The sequence below is a fragment of the Seriola lalandi genome, unplaced genomic scaffold, assembly GCF_002814215.2.
Source record: "Seriola lalandi dorsalis isolate HSWRI2012SDOR001 ecotype SW California unplaced genomic scaffold, Sedor1 jcf7180002054574, whole genome shotgun sequence".
Lineage (NCBI taxonomy): Eukaryota > Metazoa > Chordata > Actinopteri > Carangiformes > Carangidae > Seriola > Seriola lalandi.
Window position 1 is genome coordinate 154,267 of NW_019525127.1, and position 11,185 is coordinate 165,451.

Here is an 11,185-nt window from a genome sequence, read left to right on the forward strand (position 1 = left end):
TGTAAAGCAAGGCAATTAAAAAGCCAAAACACTGGTTGCTGCTGATGGCTGCTGCTGATGTTGTGTGTGTTTTTTCGCGCACACAGATGGGCCGCTGGGAAAACGGGACTTTGTCGTTGATGTTCCCCGTGTGGCCGCGGTATAACTCCTACGGCGATGAGGATGCAGATGAAAATCACCTCTCCATTGTCACCCTGGAGGAGAAACCTTTTGTCATTGTCGACAACGTTGACATCCTCACCGGCACCTGCATGAGAAACTCTGTGCCCTGCCGCAAACATGTCAAAGAGTAAGTGCCCACACACTCGATGTGTTAGTGAACAAATACACCCACATGTAGATACCTACCTACTACTCACATGAAATCAAGAGCCATTTGAAAGCCACACTTGTTTAAAGGTACCGTGAAAAGGCTTACACTGGAGGTGTTACAGGAGGTGAGACAGGTGCTTGTTTGTTCTTAGAACAAGTGAAATCTCAGTTGGATAAAGGTGGTGTTGTTTTGTGATCTCGGGAAGGCATTTGGTTCTCTGAATTAAGTAATCTACTATATCACCTTTTACGGGTCTTTTTTCTTTCTTAAATGACTTGAATCACACCTCTCAAGCTGGTCTCAATCTGTCTGAGAACATAATCGTCAATCAGCTGCCCTTTGCTAGTCCACTTTTGTTCTACAAGGATCTATACTGGGCCCACTCATTTTTACTTTATATAATAATGACTCACCATCTGTTTGTCCTCGAGACTGAAATCCAAATCTATGTGGCTGTAATATATGCACACAGTAGCACTGAAACACCAGATAATACCCAACTCACAGACTCTATGATCCGTGTTACAATTTGCATGTTCTGTACCATGACAAATAACTCTTGTGTAATTGGTTGTATAATAAGAAAACTTACAGGTAATTTTAATTCAAAATAACATACATATATATATATATATAATGTAACATATTCCATAACTGTCAACTGAGGCACTCAAGGTGTATGTCAGTGGTTTCCCCACATCATCTTGTGTTTTTGTTATAACAGTGAAACTCTATCCAGGCATTAATAATTAATTGCTCTGTGTTGCTGTCAGCTCGCTAATGCCAATCTGTTGGTGCACTTGATTTTTGCGTCTGCTACCACTGTAATTGCATGTGTCGCTCATCGTGGTCTTTTTTCTCTTGTGCCATTAATTCAGTGTGAATTATGTATTGTTTTAGATGTACTGAATGTGTTACTTGTTTAAAATACTGCAGTTACTAATTAATAATGCTGCTTATTGTTTTCCCCTGTGGTACATGTTGTCTATATACTTTAACATGCATCTTATTCAGGTATTATTCATTATATTTCAATATTGTGTGTTTTTACTTATTATTTTTACACAATTTTGTAGAGTACCTACATTATTTAAAATGGACCTATGTGTGGAAGCCAAAAAGTCCAAAGAAAAGCTTAACACATATGTGTAATTTAACCACTGTTAATTACTAAATGTTGAAATTGAAATACTGCTGAAGTATTGAGACAATTTACGTTCAAAACCATTTATCTGATTTTTACGTTTGAAGTTATGCAATGCAACTTCCAAATCTTGGATTTGTTTATATGTCATATATAAGTGACTTGAAGGAAACAAATGGAAGAAAACTGAAGGGTTTATACTCTCTCATCGTCTCTTTTTGGATTATACACCTGACTGAACATAGCATAAATGTTTGAATTTTCATCTTGAAATTTGATGTGTGGATGAGCTTGACTTGATTTTTAGACCCAAAAATTACCAATTAAATCTGAGCAAACTAGAATTCAAACATTTGAATTTTCTATCTGAAGTTGTGAACCTTAGTTTTAAGTAAAACAAATATTTAAAATTGCACTTTAGCATTTTCTAATTTCAGTTTCTCAGTTTCGATTGTAAATTGAATATATTTGGGGTTTCGACAGTTGGTCGGACAAAAAAAAACTATTTGAAGCACACTTGGCTTGTTTTCAGTTGCAGTCCCAAACTGCACAACTTGAAATTAACTGTTGGAAATTTCAGAAAGGGGAATGAATTTAGATAGATGGTTCTTGAGTAAAATATTTCAGTCCTATAGATTATATTATTAGTGATTAAATCTCACCATCGGGTGTTAAATTGCTTAAAAGATTCAAATCTTTATGGCCTTTTTTGGCTTCCATAAAAAGGATGAATACTAGTCCTTTGGCGAACTCTGGCACACTGCCCCACCTTCTATTATCTCCCATCTGGACTACTACAACTCCCACTAAGCCAGGCTCATAAAGTATTCTGTTGAGCAGATACAAACCAGAACACTGCTGCCTGCCTTGTCTTTTTGCTCCCCAAGTTCTCCTTTGTCGCCTCCTCACACTCCCCATGCTCCCCACCTCCCTCCCAACTGGCTGCCGGTGGCTGTTCACATCAAATTCTAAATTCTGGTCCTGGCATTCAAGGCTCCTCGGGGAGTTGCACGCCCGTATCTGCAGGCTACGGTCTATCCGTATTTGTGCTCTGTTTCAACAGGCCACTTAGCTCTCCACTCCCTGTGGCAGCTACGTCATTGTTTCACCTGGCCTTGACTCTTCTTTCTACTGCTCTTCAATAGTGAAATGTCCTTCCCACTCCAGGTGGGACAGCTGAAATGCTCCAGATCTATTCTATTGGAAAAAATGCCTTTATCCCCTGAATATCCCCATTTCCCACAACCTTACTCTGCACCTGCTATTTAAAAAACATGTCCCGTACCTGTTTACTCTTCTTATTTTTAGCATATCTTTATCTGATGTGATCCCAGGGATGTTTTGTCATCTGTTATCTGTGCATTAAGCCGCCTTCGATAAAAGTATCAGCTAATGGGACAGTAATGTTTCAAAAATTCATATTAACTTTATCGTCTTACTTCATCAATGTGATTTTTTTAATGTATCTATATAATCTATATTTCCCACCTCACCACTCACCGCCTCAGTGCGTATATATCCCGTTCTGCTCTGCAATAATAGCAGTGGGCTGAATGCCTGAAATCATTCTCTGTTACAAATGATGTTGTTTTAACTGAACTGATTTAGATTCATAGCACAATGAAACTGAATGTCATGTAGATTTAATTCATTTTACTGCAAATGAAGCATTTTCATTTATTATAACTTCACTTTTAGATTGTGATTGTTGTCACATGATGTATAGCCTACACTTTGTTAAGTTTTCAGATGAGTTCACTGAGTTTCCACATGTATGACGAATGCTTTTAAAATCCTGCCCAGCAGAATGCTTTAGCGCCTTCTTTCAGCATCAGCACATCAAACAATACTACAAGCTTTGCAGTTTGAAAAAAAACAAAAAACAAACTTAACAGGCATTATTGTAGAGGCTGAAATATGTTGCAGCCTTCTCAAGTGTGTAAACAACGCACAAATATTTCTCAAATTGTCAGTGAAAGTAAAACTTTCTTAAAGAATCTTTCCCTTGGATTCTTTGACATCTCGGGTTTTGCTCCAATTATCTGCTATATCTGGACACCTCAATAAGAGCCTCTGCATGACAGGACAAGCCAGCTTTTTTTTTTTCCCGTCTCTGCTAATTTCTACAATTCAGTTCACATCTTAGCTCATCTGTAAACAGCCCGTCCAGGGTGCATAAATATTAATCATAATTGCTGCAGTATTATCCGTCACCGGCTCAGTACTGTATCGGCATTGTGCTGCTGGTTGATCAGTAGCCACAACACAGTCCGAATGCACGACTAGAATCCATCTTTTCTAAAGTATTCTACTCATGACTGACAGTATTATTGTGGTAAATTCAATGAATGTCAACATTTCAACTAGACAATAGAAAATAATTAAATTTGTTCAGGATAATCATTAGGATTAGATAGAGGAGGATAGAATATGACAGGACGGTCTGTCTCTCTTTTTGAAGATTTATATACTTTTTCTTTAAATAAATAGAATCCACCATATTAAAAGATTTTCTGTCAGACGGACTCGGAGAGAAAGAGATGCAACACAACAACCGCAGAGTTTTTGATCCGTGTAGTCATGACAACACACACTGTAGGCACGGACAATTAAACGACTGAATCACTGCACATTGGAAGTTTAACTTGTGACCTGACCCGAGATTTCTCAACCTTTCTCCCGAGTGATCGCTGTGGAAGTGTTGCGTAGTCACAGCGGGGCAGGATGACTAGTCTCTTCTAGGCCTTCGTTCACGTTACATTTGCTGCCTGCGCGTCCAGCCACCCATGCGTCCATATATGCGTAGATACGTCCAGCCATCCGAAAGTGCTACATTTACTCAGTCACTACTTCCACTTTATTTTGTGTTGATACAAGTATGACGTGAAACAAACAGATGTACAGTATGCGTACCTCAGGGAGTTATTGTCATTGTCATTGTGTGTGTGTGTGTGTGTGTGTGTGTTTACATAGTGACATAAGGACACAGAGAGGGCTCAGCTGGGAAGCGCTTATGTATACAGAATGTGTGCATTAGAACACCTGGGGCACATATTATACATCCGCAGACTCACACACACATATGTATATACATATGTATGCTATGCTCGCTTTCTCTTTTTTGCACACATTCACACACACACTATGCTGTGCCACGGATACAGTTGAGTGCTGTTAAAAGATCTGTTAATCCTTTGATGTTTCAGCTCTTTGACAGCCATTCTCTGTGTTCTCTGCATGTGAATCCCTCCGTCCTTTATGAACTTTCTCTTGAATTTGAGTCAGCTGAAATGGCAAGTGAAAAGGTCACAGAGTAACTGTTCCAATCCATATATGCTACATCAAAGATGGCTGACATGGGAACAGAATTAAGTTTTCATGGAAATGCTTTTGAAAATGCTGTTAGGGTTTAATAGATTATGAGAATCATTTGATTCAACAATTCAGTTTAGTTCACTGCTCCGAGGTCCTCGGGGATGGCTGTCAGAAAAGTTTACTTAAACATCCGTTTCCATTCTGTACATCCTGTCTGCGAGGCTGAGGTATATGTAGGTTTGCTCTTGAGTTTTGGAGAGCTACCTGCTTATGGACACGAGGAGAGACACAGAGAGGAGGAGGGAGGGAGGAAAGGACAGAGTAGAGGAATGAGGAGAGAGACGAGGGGAAGGACAGCTGATATTTTAATCATGTGGGTTGGTTGTTCTGCAGAGCCCAGCTCTATTTAAAGCCCGGCAGCATCTGCTCAGTACCCCAGTGTTTTCATCTGGTTTGGATAGCTGGCACTAAGGGAAACACACACACACACACACACACACACACACATATATATATATATATATATATATACTCACACTAACGTACAAGCTCTGTCTGCCCTTCAGCAGTATTTATGGTTACACTGCACTGTTATAATTCTAGTTTTACAGTTTGATGGAACCACCAGATGTGAAATGAGCAGGCAGCACAGAGTACAGTTACAGTCACACTCCACACATTTGCTTGTATAACACTGAACTGTCCTCTGTTATTAAAAAAAAATACGACCTAACTGTGTTTCTGCATATGTGTGTGTGTGTATCTGTATGTTGCAGTAACAGCACATCAGGAGGCTCCTACATTAAACAGTGCTGCAAGGGTTTCTGCATTGACATTCTGAAGAAGATAGCGAGGAACGTCAAGTTTACTTACGACCTTTACCTGGTCACGAATGGAAAACACGGCAAGAAGATCAACAATGTCTGGAACGGCATGGTCGGAGAGGTACTACCTACCTGTCGCTCTGCTGCTACTACACCCTGTCTGTCGGTCTCTCTGACTTTTTCTTGAATCATTTTAAGAAATAGTTGGTCATTGTTGCCAAGTTAGATATGAATATTGATACCACGCTCATGTCTGCGTAGTAAATATAAAACTCCAGCCACAAGCTTGGTTTAGCATAAATGCTGGAAACAGAGGGAAACTAGCACCTCAACAAGTCGCCCCTTTAACTATAGCTTCAGGTCTTTATGCTAAATTAAGCAAAGTGGCTGCTGACTGTAGCTGCACACGTAATAAACAGAAACCAGGCAGGTGAGGTCATATCAATCCTGATACCAAAGGCTTATAAAGAAATCAAATAACACTATTACCCAAAAAGTCGAATTATTTCTTTACATTACTAATAATTTAAAGTGGCACATTAGATAAATCATTCAGCCACCTCCCAGTATTTCGACTGTATGGCTTGTTCGTCCTCACAGATTAACTCTACATGGAATTATTATTAAATGTAATGATTCATGGATAAGACTGTCATTCTATATTTTTTATTGTCAACAATTAGCATTAAAACTTCCCTACCCTGTCTTTGTCACTCAGACCTAATCCCATTCATTCCTAGCATATCTTTATAAAGAAGTCACAAATATATAGTTTGATTTTTTAATTTTTTTTTTAAAGGCTCAGCAATTTTCCTAAAACTGCTGTAGTTCTGGGATCGATGCAGAATACACAACATCATCCCAATGAAAGAACACATCACCCTGTGCAAAAGTATTTCACTGATGCATTTTTAATAGGTTTTAGACAACAATGGAGGTCTGTGGCACAGACAAATAAGACGTCAGGCTTTGGATACACAAGCAATTCTTAACAAAAGAATCGATTTGGTCTTTTCTTGAGATTTGTTGACTTTAAAAAAAATGTGCAGTTGTCAGACTTATCCTTTAAAACTACAATCTGTGATCCAAGTGTAAACAAAAGTTGTCACCCCACTAGCAACCCAGATCAGCGCAGGACTAAAAGGTGCTTTTAAATAGATTCACACATCTTTTCATACACATTGTGACACTATAATTACTGTCTGTTTCTGTTTGTGAGTCACAACAAAAGCTGATTTGTCATCATTAAGTCACACTTTTTGATTTATACCTGTAATTTATATGGTCAATAATGTGTCTTGTTCCTGCTTTGAAGTAAAGATTAAGAGGCTCTTCAGCAGGAGGAGGACTCCTTGAGGCTTACTTGACCGCTATTGTTTATCTTTTATGGAAATGATTTATTCAATCACAGTTTAAATTAAAGCTAAGTGCTGTCACAGTCAAATCCATAAAGGGTAAAACTGAGACGGAAAACGTCTGATAATGGTACCTGACAATATGATCCATAGATTGTGGTGATGTTTATGGGAGCAGACTGCTAGAAGCCTTTAGACAATTAAATCTGAAAAAAAACCAAAGTTTTACTACATAATAAAAACAACAGCTTCACGAGCAGAATCTCTATCTGTCACAATACATTCAGACACACAGAAATGGTGGCACCATGAAAAGACAGTTGTGTATTTACTTTTTATCCGATATGACTGAACATGGCCTCCAACTACAGCTGACATTCTGTGTTTATACCCTCAGTCACTGTGATATTTCACATCCAAAATAAAAAAGGAGAAACATATCGATGACGAATTGTATGACGTTGTCCAAATATTTACAGAGCTCACTATATTTATTTCTGTCAGTGTAGAGCAGTGAGTCATGAACTCAATATGGCTATTGTTCCCTCTTTCTTCCAGGTGGTGTATAAAAAGGCAGTAATGGCAGTGGGTTCATTGACCATCAACGAGGAGAGGTCAGAGGTCATCGACTTCTCTGTGCCCTTTGTGGAGACTGGCATCAGCGTCATGGTGTCTCGTAGCAATGGGACCGTCTCCCCTTCTGCCTTCCTCGGTAAATCTATCTTTCCTTTTGTCTTCCTCAACTATAAATTTCCTCGTCTCTTTTTTCCGCCCCTTTCTTCATTCTCTCCGTCTTGTCCCCCAGCGAGCCGACTGCTGGGGGCAGAAAAATGGGAGGTGCTTACATGTTGGCAAAATCCTGCACATAAAATGGAATATTTTATTCAGACAGTATATTCTGGCCAAATTCCACTTGTACTCTGACTTTATCTGGGGCCTCAACACCCTAAGCACATTAATATTTCTACCAGAGCAGAGGAAGTGGAGCGTGCCAGCTGTTTTTTGAAAAGTCAGCTCAGACAAAGCAGTCTTGATACTCTCCTCCTCTCCTCCTCTCCTTCCTCCTCCTCTCCTCCAGTTGTTCAGATGACTAGAAACTGAAGCGCTCCTCTGTGCTCGTCTAATGTCTTGCATTGTCATTGGAGCGAGGCGGGGAGCGAGCGGATGTATTGGACCATGCGTGTGTTGGTCCCTGTGTATCAAGCCATGTACAGTGTGTGTGTGATACTGCACGAATATATTAGGACATCCGTATATTGAATCAAGAATGTGTGGAGAATGAATATGCTTTGGCTGTATGTATGTTAAGGGGTGAATGCATTGTGTGTGTGTTTATATGAAAGTACGTGTGTGTGAGTGACTGTGTGTGTTGAGCCTGGGCCAGGGTATCAGTGACGGTTCAGTATTTCTCACACTCATATTAGAGGCACCTCAGCGCACAATCTCTCAGGGTTGGCTAACCCTGGTAGTCACATACTTACACATACAGTGACACACACACACACACACACACACATACAATTTGTCTGGGTTCAGTGTCTCTGGTACTCATCCCGCTCTCTGAACTCCTGCCCTGCTACACACCGAACACATGCAGACTCACACTCACACACACGTACACATGCACAGATCACACACAAGTAGATCACATACACATGCCCACAGCAGGGCACATCAGATCACTCAGATCGCTCTCTCTCCTTCCTCCTCTCTCCCCCCTTCCTCAACCATCTCCCCCGCCCCAGGCCTCTCCCTCTCTCAGCTCTCATCCAAGGGAATAATGAGAAATATGGAAATGTGCTCCGTCAAACTCTCTGTGACTAACTCTCCCTCTCCTCCCCTCCTCTCCCTCCTCCCTCACTTCGTCTGTCTCCCTTTCTCCCCTCTCTATGTCTTCTCTATCATCTTTTCCTCGCTTTATCTCTCCCTCATCCATCTTCTCTCTTTTTTTTTCCAGCTTCTTCTCCTTTATTTCTGCAAGTCTGTCTCCTCTTTCTTTCTCCATACCTCACTTCTTATGCATCTCCTGCTCCTCCACAGCCTCACGTACTCGATTTTAACTCCCTCTCTCTCTCTCTCTCTCTCTCTCTTCCCTCTCAGAGCCCTTCAGTGCATCAGTTTGGGTGATGATGTTTGTGATGCTGCTCATCGTCACAGCCATCGCCGTCTTCCTCTTTGAGTTTGTCAGTCCGCTGGGCTTCAACCGCAACTTGGCCCAAGGCAAAGGTAGGCTTACTCACACGCGCGATCAGCAATATCACACCGATCGTTTCTCCCCAGAGCAAGAAGCAGGAATCCCAGCTGCTTCCCCTGAAGCAAAAGAAGTGACCTCTTATTACTCTGACTTTAGACGGTTAAGTTAATGTTACAGAGCATTAAAAAGTCTCTATCGAAAAGCTAGTCATCAGCGCAGGAATCTCAGGCATCATCAAAAATCAGAACCCGGAGCTGCCCTGATGGTGGTGAACTGGAGATTAATGTTGTGTTCACATAAAATTTTGCTTAATTTAACATTTAAATGAACTTAAGGCCAATCCAGGTGTAGAAAGTGAATAAATAACCTTTTTGCTTTCATTTTCCCTTCAGCAACTTCTGAACACGCTTCAGTAAATCTGTACAATGCATTTGAGTTTACTATTTTTTCATCTTACACACTCAGTGAACAACAAATGCCAACCGTGTAATTTCCTAACTAATATTTCCTTTACCAATAGTTTCACCTTTCAGGAGAACAGTTGATGTTTGAAGGAACAGTTCCACATTTTGGGAAATAGAATTATTTTTATTTATGAGGAGCTTGATGCGGCTCTCATGTCCGTAGGTTAATATGAAGCTAAAGCCAGCAACCTGCTAGTTAGCTTAGCATAAAGACTGGAAGTGGCCTGGCTCTGTCTAGAGGTAACAACATCTTTTCCACCTTTAAAGCTCAATAATAATGTTGTTTGTTTAATCTATACAAAACCAAAGTGTAAAGCAACATATTGTGGTGTTCTGGGGTTATGTACCAGAGTATTTCTCGAGTCCTTTCGTCACTGTGAGTTTGCCGATCAATCAGCAGGTCTATCTGTTTTTTCACCTGATTTTCAGCAAAGTAGTAAATAAACTTATTTCCTACAATGTCAGACTATTCCTTCAATAGTAAGCTCATGGCTTTACCCTGTGTACAAACATTTTCAGTTGGAAAATAAAATTATTGAATCCAGATCGGGGGTCACTTAGACTTGCATTACTGCTCCGGGCTGGAGCAGTACAGCCCAATTACTCAGCTCGCCAATTACAGCCCACCTTGAAATAAACAGGCCTGTTGTTTTTGAAATTCGAGTGAAATTCAGTGACGGTTGAACCTCTCAACTTGCAGTTTTTTGATGCGTTAGTTGTGCAAATATCTGCATGCAGCATCTCTATGGGCTCAAATTAAGGTCAATACGATTTTAAGCTTGTAAAATGATGTTCACAAATAATTCCAAAGTTTGTAGTTGTAAATTAACCTTTGTTAACCTGTAAAATAAATCTGCATGAGAAGAAGAAGAAGAAGGTTGTTCATCTTTAAAATAGATTTGTGTTCGTTAAATGAAAAAAAAAAAAAAAAACAGAGAGAGAAACTGTGAATAAAATCTGTGAACAAATGAAAGCAGTGGTGAGGAAACACAAAGACACCGAAGAAAGAGGTGCTTTTCAGAACATCTGTGTAGATACACAGCTGAAGTTAGAAGTATGGACCTCGACACTGATTTCTCTTCTACTTGCAGACTGACTATATTTGTTTGTGGCTTTGACTTGCCAGAAGTAAAGGTCAGTCTGCTTGACCAAAAGAAGTTTTTGACTACACCTATTGATCACGCTCCTAACCCAAGCAAAGGCCTTTCCTCCACGATGACCACAGCTAAATGTCTGAGCTGTAGGCATAAACACAATAAAATGAAATAGACTCTCTCTTCCTCCATTTACACATCATGTCCAGCCACATCATAAAGCACCAGTTTAATACCAAATACATCAAATTAAGGAAACATGACGCTCTTATTGCAGCTTTTTTTGTGTAGTTAAGTTGGTGTGTGTTGAGTTGCTAAACTTAGAACCACTGCAATGACACTTTTTTATAATTTTTTCAGCTGCTGGAAAAGCAACATTAAGGCAGGAATTTCAAGGGAAAAACAAAAGTGTGATACCAACAATTGGATATGTGACTTTAAGGTTTCATACACCTCTGCCTGCCTTGTTCTTTCCTGGTTCT

General features: G+C 40.0%; 1 protein-coding gene across 1 annotated transcript in view; it reads left to right on the forward strand.

The window, feature by feature from the left end:
- Window positions 1–11,185, forward strand: part of LOC147818494 (glutamate receptor ionotropic, NMDA 2A-like) — a 42,471-nt gene that overhangs the window by 22,386 nt on the left and 8,900 nt on the right. The window contains exons 9-13 of the mRNA XM_087176951.1: window positions 87–289; window positions 4,824–4,829; window positions 5,549–5,717; window positions 7,510–7,663; window positions 9,052–9,177. Coding sequence (XP_087033077.1) covers window positions 87–289; window positions 4,824–4,829; window positions 5,549–5,717; window positions 7,510–7,663; window positions 9,052–9,177 — 658 coding nt within the window. The remainder of the gene's footprint in view (window positions 1–86; window positions 290–4,823; window positions 4,830–5,548; window positions 5,718–7,509; window positions 7,664–9,051; window positions 9,178–11,185) is intronic.